General features: G+C 42.1%; 1 protein-coding gene across 3 annotated transcripts in view; it reads right to left on the bottom strand.

The window, feature by feature from the left end:
• The window catches only part of ttf2 (transcription termination factor, RNA polymerase II), a 51,125-nt gene that overhangs the window by 14,697 nt on the left and 18,025 nt on the right, over positions 1–18,403 (bottom strand). For all 3 annotated transcript variants that reach the window (XM_078408708.1, XM_078408709.1, XM_078408710.1), the window contains 10 exons: positions 18,010–18,091; positions 16,449–16,562; positions 14,556–14,706; positions 11,565–11,661; positions 10,291–10,484; positions 9,375–9,528; positions 6,430–6,521; positions 3,719–3,807; positions 2,207–2,349; positions 646–816 (listed from right to left, as the gene is read on the bottom strand). In XM_078408708.1, coding sequence (XP_078264834.1) covers positions 646–816; positions 2,207–2,349; positions 3,719–3,807; positions 6,430–6,521; positions 9,375–9,528; positions 10,291–10,484; positions 11,565–11,661; positions 14,556–14,706; positions 16,449–16,562; positions 18,010–18,091 — 1,287 coding nt within the window. The remainder of the gene's footprint in view (positions 1–645; positions 817–2,206; positions 2,350–3,718; positions 3,808–6,429; positions 6,522–9,374; positions 9,529–10,290; positions 10,485–11,564; positions 11,662–14,555; positions 14,707–16,448; positions 16,563–18,009; positions 18,092–18,403) is intronic.

The following is an 18,403-nucleotide window of genomic DNA, read 5'->3' as shown; positions in this document are numbered from 1 at the left end:
ACAACCAGTATTGAAGCGAAATGAATGCGAGAAACATCCTAAAGTATTTCAAAATCAATGATATGGTCTTTCTTTCGTTCAGGAACACAGCGATTTAACAGTCTAGATCAGATACAAAGTGCTGAAATAACTCAGTGTGTCAGAGAGCATCTCTGGAGAATGTGAATAAGATGTACATCAGGTTGGAACCCTTCTTCAGACTTCCATGTCCTTCAGTGATGCTGCCTGACCCATGTGTCCTTTTTTGTAAACCTGCATTGGGAGTTCCTTGCATCTCCATCCAACATTCTAGAACCTTCACCAGCGTGCCATACACCAGTAGAAATATATTACTGTTGTTTCATAACTGCAGTGCCTAAATCTGAAGCTCCCTAATTAACAATTTCTACATCAAAAGGACTGAAGCAGTTAAAGGTTGTGGCACCTTCTTCAGGACGGTTGCATGGATAGGATAGGTTTAGAGAGATATGGGCCGAATGCAGGCAGGTTGGACTAGTGTAGATGGGGAATGTTGGTTGACGTGGGCAAGTTGGGCCAAAGGGCCTGATTCACGCTGTATGACTGACAGAGATGGGCGATAAATGGAGGTCTTGCCAGTGACACCTTCCTTCCTGCAAACAATTCAAAAAACACATCTGAATGTACCTTGGTGCTCTTCCTAGTGCTCTCAAACAAATCTGCTTTGAAGCTGGTTCCATTTAGGGTAACTGTTGTCTTGTTATCAGAGGCTGTGACCTCTGACAATGATAACGCATTCAGCTGTTGCTCCAGCGAGAGGCTGATACCTTCAGGTTCCATCTCAGTTTGACTAAGAGCCTGCAGTGGAAGATGGTCATCATTTAAAATATATATAAAAGAGTTGATTAAATATTCATAACTTGTTCATTTGCAGCTGTACAGATAAATCAAATGGACCAAAAGGCAGGAAAAATGTTACCAAAGTTGGGGGAGTCCAGAACCAGGGGTCACAGTTTAAGTATAAAGGGTAGGCCATTTAGGACTGAGATGAGGAAAACGTTATCACCCAGAGAGTTGTGAATCTGGGAATTCTCTGCCACAGAAGGCAGTGGAGACCAGTTACTCCAGCATTTTGTGTCTATCTTCGATTTAAACCAGCATCTGCAGTTTTAGCCTACTCATTTTGTCTGCAGTTCCTTCCTACACAACCACAGAAGACAGTGGAGGCCAATTCACTGAATGTTTTCAAGAGAGAGTTAGATATAGTTCTTGGAGCAAACGGAATCAAGGGATTTGGGGAGAAAGCAGGAACGGTGTATTGATTTTCAATGATCAGCCATGATCATATTGAATGGCGATGCTGGCTCAAAGGGCCAAATGGCCTACTCCTGCACCTATTTTCTATGTTTCTATGCCCCTGTAATCTTGTTTATATGTCCTACTAAATCAACAATGATCCCATAATCATGCATCCCATAGTCATGCTGCTACAGGATGACACTTTTAGTCAATGTTGGCAGAAAAAAGGCCAAATCAATTTAAAAACCATATTGATTACTGGGTATAATTTTCAATAGTTTTAAACAAAAGAACGGCCCATTATCAAATGGGATGATATTCTTTCCTATCTTTCATCACAGTTCTTTCTCACTGATTTCTCCCTTGATTTCTAAACTGTGATTGGCTTCCTCCACTAACATATGTTGAAACGTTACAAATAATCTTGTTGTACAATTTAACCTCAGATATTTGCATCAAGGATGTTCATGATTTACAGGAGGAATTTTTCCCACTCATTTCTACCGTAAATTCTAACCTGTATTTGGCTTCCTCCACATACATTTGTTGCGACGTTACAAATAATCTTGTGTAATCTAACGTCAAATGTATGCGCCAAAAATATGAGGAATTTTACAGAAGGAAATCCACTGATCTCTACCATAAATTCTAACCTTTACTTGATTTGCTCCAATTACATCCTTTACAAAGTTACAAATTATCTTGCAAGTTAACCTCAAATGTTTGCATAAAGAATATTTGTAATTTAGATAGAATGAATTCCACACGGTCTTCTACCATAAATTCTAACCTTTAATTGGTTTCCTCCAAAGTCGCCCATTGCTAAGTTACAAATAATTTTATTGTGTAATTTAACCTCGAATGTTTTCACCGAGAATATTTTGTATTTTACCGGAGGAACTTGTATTTGATCCAACGGTCAGGGCACCCAAGGGCAATCATTTCTTACCGTCTTTAACAGAGAGAGATGACAGCAACACTGTCGAAGTCTGAGCAGTGAGGACAAGATGTGGATAGTACTTGAGTTGGGTGAAGCTCCCTGGGAAGAGGAAGGACCGTCACTGACAGAATTAATACCAAACTCTCGACCTACTGAATAAAAACAGATGGCAAAGTGCAATGTCGTTCCGTTACTGGTTCATATGACAATTAAAACTCAGACAAGTTTATAAAGTAAGGCATTTGGGGAAGTAATACCAGCGCAGGGCATACATCATAAATGGCACAGGTCTGGGGAGTGTTATTGAACTGAGAGACTGATGGGTACAAGTACACACTTCTCTGAGTGTGTCAACACAGATAAATCTCTGTCTGGGCATTTTGCAAACTTAAATATGGAATTACACAGTTATTAAAAAATCTTTCTGTTGGTATCAGAACCAGCTAGTTCTGTGGGAAGGTTCAGCACTTTTAACTCTGCTTCTCTTTTTGTAAATACTGCCTGATGTGACGGGCTTGACATTTCCAGCATGCTCCATTTGGTTTAAGGTTCAGCAACAGGGCGGCACAGTTGGTAGAGCTGCTGCCTAACAGCGCCAGAGACCCGGGTTCGGTCCTGACTTTGTGTGCTGCCTGTACAGAATTTGCATGTTCTCCCTGTGACTACGTGGGTTCCCTCCGGGTGCTCCGGTTTCGACATCCCAAAGACGTGCGGATTTGTAGGTAAAATTGCTCCTAGTGTGTAGGGAGTGAATGTGAATGTGGGATAACATAGAACTAGTGTGAACAGGTGATCGATGGTCAGCCATCGTGTTTTTTCTCTCCCTTTATTTCCTGCTCTCCCCAATCTTCATCTGTTATCCAGACTTCATTGTCAACATCATGATCATCTTAGCAACTCTGGTTTCTACCCCTGTGAGATATCTCTTTCTCCTCTCCATCAATCCCCAACCCCTCTGCAACGTCACCTAACCTGTTTTCTCACTTCTGGAGGCACTCAGCATGTCAAGCAGCAGCTGTGGAGGGAATGGACAGATGATGTTTCAGGTCAGGATCCTTCATCAGACTCCGACACACTATCTGACATTTCCCTCCACAGACGCAGCTTGACCATGAGTTGCTCCAGCACTTTTTTTTTAGATTTAGAGATACAGCGCGGAAACAGGCCCTTCGGCCCACCGAGTCTGCGCCGCCCAGTGATCCCCGCACATTAACACTATCCTACACACACGAGGTATTATGCTCTTTGTTTTTTCTTTGATGAGAAATTCTAACTGTTTTGCTTCTGTAGGGTAAACTTTTAAGGTTTCAGATCAACGACTCTTCATCAGAACTCCACAGATGTTGCCTGACGTGCAGAGTCCTTCCAGCATTTTCGGAAAACAGGCAAACTTTCCTTTTATGCTCCACTTCAAAAAAAGGCATAAACTAACCCGACTTCTAGACAATTAAACTTAGTAGTTCACCATTTCCACATTTGCTGAAAATGATCCATGTCATTTATTAATATTTGCTTCCTTACCTCTGTTGAAAGGGTTATCTGCACTGTGTGATGAATTAGCTTGATGCCCCTTGTCCTCGTGCCTCTTTAGATACGACTGCAAGGTTAACCTACAGGAAGCAAAACAAAACAATTCCACAAACAATCTACATCAGAGGCTGGAGTGGCATTCATGGGCTGTATTTCACAAAAGACTTTAAACAGAGAATGGAGTTGACTTTTATTTCAGCACGTGATTCTTGCAGAGCAGTGCAGTGGGGTTAAGTGAGACCACAAAGAGATACAACCAAGAGCTTAGATAAGGTTATAGATATAACTAACTACAACTGGACTGAAGATAGACACTGAGTGATCAAGTAGCATTTCTGGAGAACTTGGATAGGTGACGTTTTCAGTTGGGATCCTTCTTCAGACTGGAACTGGAAGCAAGACAAGGACAAGTCAGGGCCATCAACAGACGACCTCAGGCAGGGTGGTTCCAAAAGGCCAATTATTAGCTAGGAATCCTAAGAGGGATACATTGCTGTGAACTGCGTCACTGGTTAACTGGCTTTTAATGCAGGAAGGGGGTGGAGGGGAATGTTTGTTTAAGTTACTTAAATTTAGAGAATTCAATGTTCGTACTGCTGGGTTATAAGCTACCCAAGCAAAATATGAGGTGCTGATCCTCCAATATACGTGTGGCCTCACTCCACCAATGAAGGCGGGCGGCCCAGTACAGAAAGGTCAGTGTGGGAATAGCTAGGGGATTTTAAATGGTCAGCAACCGGGAGATCCAGTAAGCCTCAGCGGGCCGAGAGTAAGCCTCGAGACCTGCTTGCTTTACATTGGTAATTGTGTTTGAAAGGAATCCAATAGCTACAAAGGGGAGTAAGAATGCAATCAGCAAATCACTTTCATTTGGTGAGATTGTTAGAGGAAAGGTCCATCGGTCTGCCGTCACCCTGACGAAGACGCAGTTGACAAAAATAATGGGATGACTTGCACTTGGGCAGCTAAAGCCCCACTTTCTTGCTCAACACACATTCCAACTTTTCCAACCATGGCAGAAAATGCTGGCACCACTCAGCAGATTTCGCAACCTCTCACTATTTTCTACCGTCACTGATATTGGATATGCAATTCATCACTTCAGTTGTGTTTAAAAATTAATCCGCAGCCATAAATAAGTGGTTCAAAATCAATCATTGCAACATTTACTTAGGTCAGGAATCTCCAACCTATGGCCCGCGGGCCACATCCGGCCCGCCACGTAATTTTATCCGGCCCGCAGCAAACTCAGGTGGCGGGGACTGGAGACAGAAGCTGCCGGCCAAGGCTCGCCGGAGAGAAGATCGCTACTGGCCCAGAGTCGGGACAAGGCGAGAGATCGCAGCGCCCGCTCGAAACTTCCCTCCTTGCCGCCGCCACAGCTCACCCCGGGGAGAGAGAGAGGTGGGGGGGGGGGGGGAGTCGGGGTAGAGGGAGCAGCAGGTGAGACGGAGGATGTCAAAGGGTCTGGTGAAGGGGTGCCGCCACTTGCGGGGGCTGCTCCCTCCCTCTCCCCTCTCTCTCCCAGCACCAGCGAGATCTGCGCCGCTCCTCCACTCTCTTCCCCGGCCCCGTCTCCCACTAACGCAGCGAAATAAGAACAAACACAAGTGAAACTTCCCTCCTCGCCGCTGTCGCCGCTCACCCCGGGGATGCAGAGCTTCTGAACAACAACTACACTTGTGTTTGTTCTTATTTTGCTGCGTTAGAGGGAGACGGGGCCGGGGAAGAGAGTGGAGGAGCGGCTCTGGGAGGGAGAGAGAGGGAGGGTGCAGCCCCCATGAGTGGCGGTGCTCCTTCACCGGACCCTCTGACACTCGCCGCGCTCCCGCTCTCACCCGCTGCTCCCTCTACCCCGACTCTCTCCACCTCCCCTCCACCTCCCCCCCACTCTCTACCCCTCTATCTCTCTTTCTCCCCCAGTGGTGGTCACTGTATTTTTTCTGTTTTATAAATAATTGTATACCTACGATATATATATATTCCAATATTTCAAGCTCTTTTAAAAAATTATATATTATTTATTTGTTGCCATATAAACCTAATGTAAACTAACCTAATCTAACCTAGTTTAACCTTTCCTAATCTAATCGAACATAACCTAGTCTAAACTTTTTTTAGTTCATTAAATTTATAAAACTCACACTTCTTTATTTTTCCTACGGCCCGCAAAAATGTGCCAAATATATAATGTGGCCCTCATGCTGAAAAGTTTGGAGGCCCCGGACTTAGGTGATCACGATACTGGGAGTGGGGAAATCTGACTAAATAAATCTTCTAAACTTGCTTTTTGAACTCAAAATTGAACACATTTGTGCCAAGTTGCCAATTTCATCCTGACGGATGAATTTTTACTCTTGCTCTTTTTAATTTTACTCTTAATTTTTACTCTTGCTCTTTATTCTTACTCTAACCAAAACAAAAATGTAAATGGAAAGTCACACCAAATTTGCAATGATAATGGACAGTATTATTCAAGAAACATTCAGTAGATGGAAATAGAAGCAGTGTGTTCTGTTTAGTCATGGCATCATGTAGCATGGAAACAGTCCCTCCGGCCTAACTTGTTCTCGCCGACCAACATGTTCCATCTTCACTAGTCCCACCTGTCTGCATTTGGCCCATATCACTCTGAACCTATCCTCTCCATGTACGTTTCTTAAATGTTGTGTTAGCACCTGCAAACACAACCTCAAATGTACCTGGAACGAGCATAAAGGACAGAGTAAACTGCCTCCTCATCCTCCGATAGCTTTAGTCGATGACTTCGATTAGATCTTTGAGGTAATTCAACCTACAAATAAAGAATACATTCTAATTACCTAATTTTTAAAAAACATTTATTAAACTTTTTTGTGGTTTATTATGCTATATACTGAATACTATGTTTACATATCTGTTGTGCTGCTGCAAGTAAAAATTTCATTATTCTGTTCAAATCCTCTTGACTTTTTCTCTTGAGCTATGCAACTTGCAATTATTACTATTTATGTTTCCTGCTATCAATACAATATGGATTCAAAATAACTGTTTTTTTTGCAGTGTAAATTAATCCTTGCACTTACAAAAACATTTGTGATAAGCTAATCACATGGCTAATCGTCATGTAGATTCACCAAAACCTGACAGTCATACTATTTTCTGCATGACAAAAATCATGAGGGGAATAGACAGGGTGAATGCACCGAGTCTTTTATCCAGGTTAGGCCTGGAACGCGCTACTAGGGGTTGTGGTGGAGCTAGATACACCAATGGTGTTTAAGAAGCTTTATGACAGGCACATAAATGCAAGAAATATAGATCATGTACAGGCAGATGAGCTCCGTTTAACTTGGCATTATGTTCAGCACAAACATTGTGGGCCGAAGTGTCCATTCCTGCACTGTACTGTATTTTGTTTAGAGGGATTTGGCGCAAACACAGGTAAATGGGACCACAGGTAAATGGTTCATCTTGATCAGCATGGATGTTGGGCTGAAGGACCAGTTTCTGAGGTGTATGACACCATGAGAAATGTCAAAAGGTGAAGTTTTCATGTGCTTGATGTGAATGACTTTGTTAACAGGACCAGGTGCACTGTAGCCAAATCTGCCAGTGGCACAAGGGACGGAGGGTCGTAAAGCAGTGAGAAGAATCAATAGAGCATGCACAAGGACCAGTGATGGGTTAGGTGAGTGGGCAAGCATCTGGCAGATAGAATACAGGAAACAGGGGTTACTTACTGTAGAAAGAATGAAACTGCAGATTTATTTTAAAAAAAGTGTTAGATTATATATATGGGGAAGGGGGGAAAGATCTTCAGGGGTGAAATACAAAGGATTGGCATGCTGGTGCAGCAGGTAGGGTGGCAGGGCGGCGCAGCGGTAGAGTTGCTGCCTCACAGTGCTAGAGGCCCAGGTTCGAGCCTGACAAGTTCTGTCTGTATGGAGTTTGTATGTTCTCTCTGTGACTATGGGTTTTCTCCAGGTGATCCAGTTTCCTCCCACACTCCAAAGACGGACAGGTTTCTTAGGTTAATTTTGATAAATTTTGGTAAAATTGTAAATTGCCCCTAGGGTTTTGTAGGGTAATGTTAATGTGTGGAGATCGCTGGTCAGCACAGAGTCGTTGGGTTGTAGGGCCTGTTCCACTCTGAATCTCTAAGATAAACTAAATGAATCTGGAAGGCGAATATATTGTGCTTTTAATTACAAGGGGCATGGAGTTTTAAAGCAGAGAAAACTTAAGTAGTGCACACAAGGATCCACATGAAGTACAGTTTTAGCCCCTGTATTACAGGATATCCTTGCACTGATATGCAGTGCATTTTCCTGCAATAAAGGGAGTGCTGTTTGAAGAGAGGTGGAACAGACTGGGCCTGTATTTGCTGGAGTTTGGCATTGCAAGTGATTTTATTGAAATGCAAGTTTCTGAGATAGACTGATTAGGGTGGATGGTTCCCCCTAGTGGGTTACCTACAACTAGGAGCCAGAACGATATGTCCATTCACGACAGCGACGAGGAATAATTTTTTCCCCTGGAGGGTGAAATCTCATTGGAATTCTCTGCTTCAGAAGCAAAAATCATTCAAGGCAAACATTGACAGACATCTGTAATTACTGGAGAGTCTTACACTCTTCTACTTATTATGATTACACCTATTGTGCAGTAAGATTGTCATTGAACAGCATGCAAAAAAAGAATTTCACTGCACTTAGGTGCACATGATAATAAAGTACTATTGAACCATTAATTGCATCGGCCATAGTCTGACTGAATGGTGCAGCAGGCTTGTTTTTTTAATTGAAAGGTACAGCATGGAAACAGGGCTTTTGGCCCACCGAGTCCACGCTGGCCATCAATCACCTGTTCATGCTAGTTCTCTGTAATCCCACTTTCTCATCCACTCACTACACACAAGGGGCAATTTACAGAGGCCAATTAACCTACAAACCCACAAGTCTTTGGGATGTGGGAGAAAATGGGAGGTCCCGGAAGAAACCCACTAGGTCACAGGGAGAATGCCACAGGAACAGCACCCAAGGTTTGGATCGAACCCAGGTCTCTGAGCTGCTACCAGCGGCACTACTGTGCTGCCAATCATCGTACTCCTGTTCTGCTTTTGAAGTCTGAAGAAGGGTCTCGACCCGAAACGTCACCCATTCCTTCTCTCCCGAGATGCTGCCTGACCTGCTGAGTTACTCCAGCATTTTGTGAATAAATCGATTTGTACCAGCATCTGCAGTTATTTTCTTATACTGCTTTTAATGTGCTCTCCAAAGCTGAAGCTGAAGCTTTTCATCAACCTTGAAACCAATATAGATTGCATCTGGTTAGTTAGTGAAAACTTGATAAATAAAGAAAAAACTGCAGTTAATTTTTACATTTAACCTGCAACATAAAAGCATACATGCCTTTAGCCAAATTCCCAAATTAAATACATCACACAGATCTTTGTGACAAAGAGATTTACTCCTCTGTAAATTTCCCCTAGTGTGAGAAAGTGGGATCACACAGAACTAGCGTGAAAGGGTGATTATGGTAGGTATTGTCTTGGTGGACTGAAGGGCCTGTTTCCATGCTGTATCTTTAAACTAAACTGAATCTTGGGGATGATAGTTGCAATGGTTTATCCTTGTCAAAATTGGGAAGATAAAAGCCAACGCACCAGAGGCTTGCCACTGGAGTCAAGTTGACCTTTGTTTCTTCGCAATAGGAGGCTTCTGGTGATGATGTTGAGGCGCTCACCACCCTTACTTGTCCTGTTGTCCACCTGATTCTTCCACAACTTGAAGTCATCGAATGGGGAGCAGTGAAGAAATCTGAAGGAAAGGTTAGAAAAGTTAATAAAATCAACCCAAACTCCACGGTTATCTTCAATTAAAGTATAATTTTGGAGTCTGCCACAGATGGCGGAGGCGGCCAAGTGATTGGGTATTTAAGGTGGAGATTGACAGGTACTTGAGTAGTAAGGGTGTCAAAGATTACGGGGAGAAGGCAGGAGAATGGGGTTGAGGGAGAAAAATAGATCAACCATGATTGAATAGTAAAGTAGAATCAATGGGTCGAATGGAGTACTTCTGCTCCTTTGACTAATGAACATGTAACATTTAAAAACTATTTGGAGAACTTTAAAAAAATTGAATAAATCAGGGTAAGTTTGAAATGCTCTGGTTACTGGTGAGGATAATACAAGTTAATGTGTTCAAAATGATATAGTAATAGTGGGAGCAGCAGTACCAGTGGTGCAGCAGGTGGAGGTGCTGCCTCAGTGCCAGAGACCCAGGTTCGATCCTGACCTTGTCTACAGTTTGCACATCCTCCCTCTGATCGCGTGGGTTTTCTCCAGGTGCTCCGGTTTCCTCACACATCCCAAAAATGTGTGGGTTCTTAGGTTAATTGGCCCATTGTAAATTGCCCCCAGTGTGTGGGGAGTGGATGAGAAAGTGGGATAACATAGAGCAAGTGTGAACATGTGATCGCTGGTCGGTGTGGACTCAGTAGGCCGAAGGGTCAATTCCATGCTGTGTTGTTCAATCAAAGCAAAGCTTAACACAGTTTGTTGTTCTGGCCTGCCATCTTACTTGAGCAAGGAGTACATATCCAGGAGGTTGTTCTGAATTGGTGTTCCTGTAATTGCCCAGCGAGTTCTAGCCCTGAGCTTGCATACCGCCATTGACGTTTGTATTTGGGGGTTTTTAATATTGTGAGCTTCATCCAGGATGATCCGAGCCCAAGCTAACTTCAGTAGTGGGGAATGTGAGGATTCAGCCAAGGCCTGAAACCAGAATAGAAAGTAATTTTGATTGGAACACATTAATATGGAAAGGATAAACACATTTCTTACATTCATCTTAATGCTCCAAATTGAATTTAGGATTTGGAAACATTATAGGTTTAATAGACAATAGATAATAGACAATAGGTGCAGGAGTAGGCCATTCAGCCCTTCGAGCCAGCACCGCCATTCAATGCGATCATGGCTGATCATTCTCAATCAGTACCCCGTTCCTGCCTTCTCCCCATACCCCCTCACTCCGCTATCCTCAAGAGCTCTATCCAGCTCTCTCTTGAAAGCATCCAACGAACTGGCCTCCACTGCCTTCTGAGGCAGAGAATTCCACACCTTCACCACTCTCTGACTGAAAAAGTTCTTCCTCATCTCCGTTCTAAATGGCCTACCCCTTATTCTTAAACTGTGGCCCCTTGTTCTGGACTCCTGTTTAAGGAGGGGCAAAATGTAATGGGAACATGAGGGGGAACTTTTTGACAGAGGGTGGTGGGTACATGCAACAAGCTGCCAGAGGAGGTAGTTGGGGCAGATACAATAACAGCATTTAAAAGACGCTTGGACGGGTACACAGACTGAAAGGGTTTAGAGGGATACCGGTCAAACGGCTTAGGTGGGTCCACCTTAGGTGGAGCACCTTGATCAGAATGGACTAGTTTGGGCCAAAGGGCCTGTTTCCGTGCTGTATGACTATGTCTATGTCCTTTACTAGTGTACAGATAAACATAAACAGGGAATGAAGGGATATGGATCGCATACAAGCATAGATTAGTTTATCTTGACATCATGTTTGGCACTGTGGACAGAAGTGTTTGGTCGTATGCTGTACTGTTCTATATTGTACCCCCTCATTTCTGAAAGTATTTAACAACTGTTATTTCATTGGAGAAATTCTGCAGGATCTCAAAATTTTTGGAAGTCTGATCTGTGCTAATTTGGTGCCTTTTCCAACAAGTAACAATAAACGGGCATTCATAAAATCAGCAATGCATCAAGATGGATAAGGCAATACATTATTTTTAAAACTACCCACAGCATCATGAACCACAGCCCTTAACTTACAAATACCTCATCTGTGGCTGTACATTTTCCTTTCTCATTCTTCACTGGGATCTCCTTCGCCACAAGACCGTACGTTGTTATCACAACATCAAATTCTGAAAGCCTACAAGAAAGTGTTTTACTGTGTTAATGGCTTGGAGTATGATTAATAAAAAGTCACAACATTCGTTTCATCTCCACTTCCCGTTTGCTCATGAATGCCAACTTCCTCTGGCTGCCTGAGGAAGTGGTTGAACCAGATACAACAGCATTTAAAAGTCATTTGGACAAGTTTATGGTTATCAAAGTTTAGAGGAATGTGGGAAAGGCACGAGCAAATGGGAGTAGCTTAGTTGGGGCATCTTGATCAGCATGGACAAGTTGGCGGGCCTATTGCTGTGCTGTTTGACTGTGAGATGTTCCTTTTTGTTTGTTAGTTCTTCCTGCTGGCTTTATTGTTCATTGGAGCATACAAATGGTATTTGTCCTCTATTCATACAGCTACAGGTTCACTTGATCATTCATTTCCCTTTGGGCGGAATTGGAAATGAGAAAGAGGCAAGTGACTTTGCCAAATGCTTTCCTTAAATAGCATCTGTGAGAGTTCTGAGATATAATCTACAGAATGGCACTTCAGAATGGAACACATGGACTAATCTATATGCACGTTTTTTTGTGCAGCTTCAACTTTACAAACCTAATTTTGCAATAATAAAGAAAATCATTCATTTGGATGGATTACAATAGACAAAGGTTGATGTGAAACGATAATTATGGCAATTAAGAACATAACCAACTATGTTACGGAAAAACTTACCAAAACTTTCATTGAAAAACGGAGTTGAATGTACAATGCAGAATAAAGAATTTTTATAATAGAAGAGTTAGTTCTGCTATGATGCCTCGTCGTATTAAAATTGTTATAAAAATGGTTTCATTTGGGGAAAATGGGGGTTAGTCATAGTCATGCATCATGGAAATGGGGCTCTTTGACCCAATTCCAGACCTCCCACCATTTGATTTTACAAATTCATAATTTTGATGTCCAAAATTCAGAATTTTACATCAAAATTCATAATATGACGAGTAATGCAACTTTTCAGCCCAAAAAAAGTATGCACACCAAATGGACATACTCCTTGCGCTACATTTATGCGTGAAAAACGACTATTTTTCCAACAGTCTGTAGTTCTTGGACTACATGTACAATGTCAGGCCTATCATGAGTATATTCTGCTATTTATAGAAAGGTTATTGAACAGAAATACCTTTTACAACACAAAGAAAAAATTGTTTTGTTTTTTCTATTTTGCTTTTTCCTTACACATCCAAATCTCTTGGTATTGAATAAAAGAACAATGGTCATAAAATGAATGACTAAGTTATGAAGAAAGTGTCTAATTTAAAACTGCATATACCTAATTTCATTGAAGACATACTTGCTCCAGTGGTCTTCATCAGCAAATCACAACGGTCCATCTCCCCCACCCCCCTCCCCCCCTTCTCTCCAAAGTGCCTGCGTTTGACCCACATATCTCTCTAAACCTTTCTTATCCACGTACCTATCCAAATGTCATTTAAATGTGGTTGTAGTCCCAACCTCAACTACCTCCTCTGGTAGCTCATTACATATACCCAGCACCCTACAGGTGAAAAGGTTACCCTATAAATATAAATATATATATATATATATATATATACACACACATACACAAACACACACATATATACACACACATATATACACAAACACACACATATATATATATACACATATATACAGACAAACATATACATACACATAATGCATATACATATATACACACACACATATATATACATACACATCAGGCATGTGGAAGTCCCAATGACGTCGAGATTGGCTGCCTTTCCCAGCCTAGCTGCCACATTTCCAGGGAGACTTCCAGGGCGCACGGGGGGGGGGGGGGGTGATTTCTCACGGAACCTCTAGCGACCTCATTGACAAATTGGCCATGGAGGTCTTGATGAGGTAGAGATTGGCTGCCTTTCCCAGCCTAGGTGCCACATTTTCGGGGACACTTCCAGGGCGTTTGGGGGGTTTCTCGCGGAACCCCTAGCGATCTTTAACGGAACCCTGGTGTTCATTACAAGTCTATATGTCGTTTTTTTCCCCTCCTTTCTTTTTTCGATCCGATTTCTCCGTTTATTTGGCAAAGTGAAAAATGCAGAAACCATGAAAAAAAGCGCGCGGAAAATGGATTTAAAAAACGCGGAGATTCGCGGAAAATTCACATGCCTGCACTCGGTCCTTCTGTTCCTCAACATTCCACTGGGCTCAACTATTCACTGATAAAAGTCCTACACTGACTGGTCTGACCTCCCAAAATGCAACACCTTGATCTGAATTAAATGCCATTTGCCATTCCTCAGCCCATTTATCCAGCTGAACCTCTTGATAATCGTCCTCACTTCCTGGAACACCACCTAATTTAGTGTCATCTACAAATGTATTAACCATGCCTTGCATATTCTTATCAAACTCGTTGAAATAGATGACACAACAATGGGACCAGCACCAATCCGATGCACAAGACTGGTCGTGGGCCTCCAGTCCAAAAAGGAACTACTTCCTCACAGTAAGCAAGGGCTAGAGTTCCAGACCTGCAATAGTAAAGTTATTTTTCCCTGTCAGTAGAAGTGATTGAGTGCCTATTTCAATGGCCTCCCTGTGTAAAACTGACTGGCTGTGTTCTTAAGAGACAATGGTGTCAGATGACTACTGGGAGGCCACAGAGAACCTTTTCCTCCCAAAGACAGCTTTTATCCCTGCTTGCCATTTTCCAAAGTAACTTTTAATTCATCCTCTTGTTCCCAACTGAAATCATGCTTTAACCAATCACATCAACGTAATACAAATAGTGTTCCCTAATTCTTGATTGCTTTACATTCAATTTGTGTTGTGGAAACAGGCGATATAGCAGAACTATCTGTATAAATGCATTTCAGAATAGGAGAAAGTGCACCTCATGTACTCACACCTTTGTTGATTTTTCTCGGTTTGAACCATGGTATATGTATATACTTAGTTTTTTAGCGCAGACATGCCGCTCAATTTCCATTTTCCAGTGGTAGATGATAGATGCTGGACAAATAACGAGCGTTCCATTAGAGGTGGCTAAAGTATTCTCTGTTGGAAAGCAGACATTTGAATGCAGCATTAAACATGGCACACAAGAGAAACAGGAACATTCTTGGATTTGCTGGATATCACATTAATCCCATTTTGTAATGGGAAAAATCTCACTCCGCATTTCTACCACCCCTCGGAATATTTCTGGGTCAAGTGCAAACAAGGCAATGCAGCATTTCCAGAAATGGGGAATATTAAATTGCTTAATTACAGTATTGCAGTTTAGATAAAATACAACATGGAGCTCACCCATTACAAATTATGATTTAGGAATATTGTACAGTAATCCCTTTATAGCAGAATATTTCTAAACTGCAATGTAGGTAACAACAGGCTGCAAACATTTATTAACACATTCCTCAGGAGAATACTATACATCTGGTGGACAGACAAAGTAAACAATGTGGACCTGTGGAAAAGAACAAGCCAGGGTCCCATTAACGTACAAATTCGTAGGAGAAAATGGAGTTGGATTGGACACACCCTCAGAAAAACATCATCCGGCAAGCCTTGAAATGGAACCCCCAAGGAAAAAGTAAAAGAGGTCACCCCAGGAACAGGTGGAGAAGAGTGTCCAGGCAGAAATGTCTGGGAGTGGGCTCAACTGGGGAGATCTCGAAAGAACCGCCAACCGACTGAGGTGGAGGACATTTGTCAATGGCCTCTCCTCCCTAGAGAAGCAAAGGGCTTAAGAAGAAGAAGGTAAATGTGAATCATCTCTGAAAGTACATCAGTTTCCAACGTCACCAACTTTAAGAAATTAACAAAATAAAGCTAAATTTCCTACAATAAAACCACATTATGGTCAGTAACTTTGGTTATACCATAAAATTTGATTAGTGATTTTAATGCTAAAGTTTTCTTGATTAGATGCATCAGCAAAGATTGAAAGGAAAGTGGCTGTAGTCACATACTTCTATGGTACAGCCAAAGTTATGGAAATGTTCAAAGTGGACCAATTTAACTGAAGAAGGTGCCGACCCAAAATGTCATCTATCCATGTTCTCCAGAGATGCTGCCTGACCCGCTGAGTTACTCCACCACTTTGTGTCCTTAGTGGCCAAGAACCTAAAGAACTTCCAAGGTTTGGTTTTAACACCGCATGGCTCTTTGCTTTCATTTGCACACCACAAACAAATTTTCAGTTTAATATTGTACCAGGAAGATAGGATCTCCAACACCAACCAAGACAATGAAGTTTAGTTTAGAGATACAGCGTGGAAACAGGCCCTTCGGCCCACGAGTCTGCACCGACCAGCGATCCCCGCACATTAACACTATCCTACACACACTAGGGACAATTTAAACATACACCAAGCCAATTAACCTACATATCTGTACGTCCTCGGAGTGTGGGAGGAAACCGAAGATAGAGAAAACCCATGGGGTTACAGGGAGAATGTACAAACTCTGTAGACAGCACCCGTAGTCGGGATCGAACCCAGGTCTCCACTGAGGCAGCAACTCCACCGTTGAGCCACCGTGGCCGCCCTGAAGTGTCAGCCTATGTTCATCAAATTCTGGTGTCAGGTTTGAATCTACAATCCTCTGAATCAAATAGAAAGATGCCTTCACTAAATCAAGTGTTACTTCGTCACTAAGAAGCCCCTCGACTACATTTGAGTAAGCAAGAAAAAAGCCATTGCTATTGCATTGATAGTTGACATGCCCATGACAATCCAAAGTGCATGTTCCTGTTCCTTTGTTTTTAAAATTCAATACTTTTCTCTACCACATACCTGCTTTGGAGATCCATTCGTCTGTACGTTTCTCTTTTTCCTTTTTCCCCTTACAACGTTGTGTTAAGATGAGTGCAATCATCGTTAGAGTTTTCCCCAGACCCATATCATCCGCTGAAAGAGTAAAACAGTGCATATATAAACTTGCAAAATAATTTACTAAAGCCAAACATCCTATTACAGAGTGGAGGAAGAAAATATTTGGTTCAAGCAACCAGTGTCTATCATTCTTTCTCCAGTGGCGGACCTGAAATATACTACCCAAAAATATCTGCTTGCTTTCACCAGAACATAGAACAATAGATCACAGGAACACACCCTTTGGCCCACAATGTCTGTCCCAAACTTGATTCCAAGATTATGTCTTACCTGCCCACACATAATCCGTATCCCTCCATTCTCTGGATATAGTTTAGTTTATTGTTACGTGAACCGAGGTACAAGGAAAAGCTTTTTGGTGCATGCTAACCAGTCAGCGGAAAGACAATACATGATTACAATCCATATGCATCTCCAAAAGTCTCTGAAATGCCACCAATATATCTGCCTCCACCACCAACCCCGGCAGCATATTCCAGGCACCTTCCATGTAAGAAAAACTTGCCATGCAGGCCGTGTCCTCTAGTATTTGATATTTTCATCCTTAGAAAATGGTTCTGACTGTCTACCCTATACCCTATCTATGCCTCTCATAATTGAAAAAACATAAAATAGTCAGTTGTCCACGGTTTAATGTTGTTAACCTGTTAACCTAAATCGCCTAACACTTTAAGGTGAGAGAGGAAAGATTTAATAATAACCTGATGGGCAACTTTTTCACTTAGAGAGTGTGTAGGTATATGGAACAAGCTGCCAGAGGAGGTAGTTGAGGCAGGTACTATAACAACATTTAAAAGATACTTGGATAGGTAAATGGATAAGAAGAATTTAAAGGGCATGGGCCAAAGGTGGGTAAATATGACTAGCATAAATGGGACATTTTGGTCGGCAATGAGTTGGGCCGAAGAACCTATTTCTGTGCTGTGTGACTATGACAAATGTCAAAAGGTGAAGCTTTTCATGTGCTCGATATGAATGTCCTTGAGGAATTGAAGGTAACCTTGTTGTTTAAGAATACTGCTTGATTGACAGAAGTCAAAACATGGGTTAACAAATATTTGAACAAGATAGGTTCTTTCCATACATCCTTATTTTTAAGATCATGCATATATTTTTTTAAATAGTACACTTGTACACTACATCTCGCTTCCTCTCAAAGGGCAACCGACTTTAAATGCTGGCAAATTGTCAGATGGTGTGAAGCACAACTGTAGAAGTTCTGAAGCAGGAGTTATTTCTAGCATTTAGATTCAAAGACCTCAAAAGGGTGCACTCTAATTTAAATGCATCTTGCTAATAAAATGAGCATTTGGCCACTTGATACATGCTGCTGCAAACAGCACATGGATTGCACTGAGATAAACCACACCACAAGAACACCACATGTTCATGTTTTGACCTTGATACACGTTCCACACTTTGGTCGTTATTCCACAAATGGGTCAGCTTTTTACACTCTTACCCAGTATGCCACCAGATGGTCTCTGCTTCTCTCTCCACAGTAACCAAGCCAGCGCTTGTCTCTGATGAACTAGTAGCATGACCTGCGAAGATATACAGGTTTGAAATAATGTTTAAAACGTTACATTTCAAACACATATGGGCGGCACGGTAGCGCAGTGGTAGAATTGCTGCTTACAGTGCCAGAGACCCCAGGTTTGATCCTGAATAAGGGTGCTGTTTGTGTGGAGAGTGTACTTTCTCTCTGTGACAGTGTGGGTTTTCTCCGGGTGCTCTGATTTCCTCCCACATTCCAAAGACGTGCAGGTTTGTAGATTAATTGGCTTTGGTAAAGATTATTAATTGTCCCTAGTGTGTAGGATAGTGCTAGTGTAAGGGGAACGCTGGTCAGCGCG

Source organism: Rhinoraja longicauda, chromosome 12 (genome assembly GCF_053455715.1).
Source record: "Rhinoraja longicauda isolate Sanriku21f chromosome 12, sRhiLon1.1, whole genome shotgun sequence".
NCBI classification, from domain to species: domain Eukaryota; kingdom Metazoa; phylum Chordata; class Chondrichthyes; order Rajiformes; family Arhynchobatidae; genus Rhinoraja; species Rhinoraja longicauda.
This window is presented reverse-complemented; position numbering and strand designations above follow the sequence as displayed.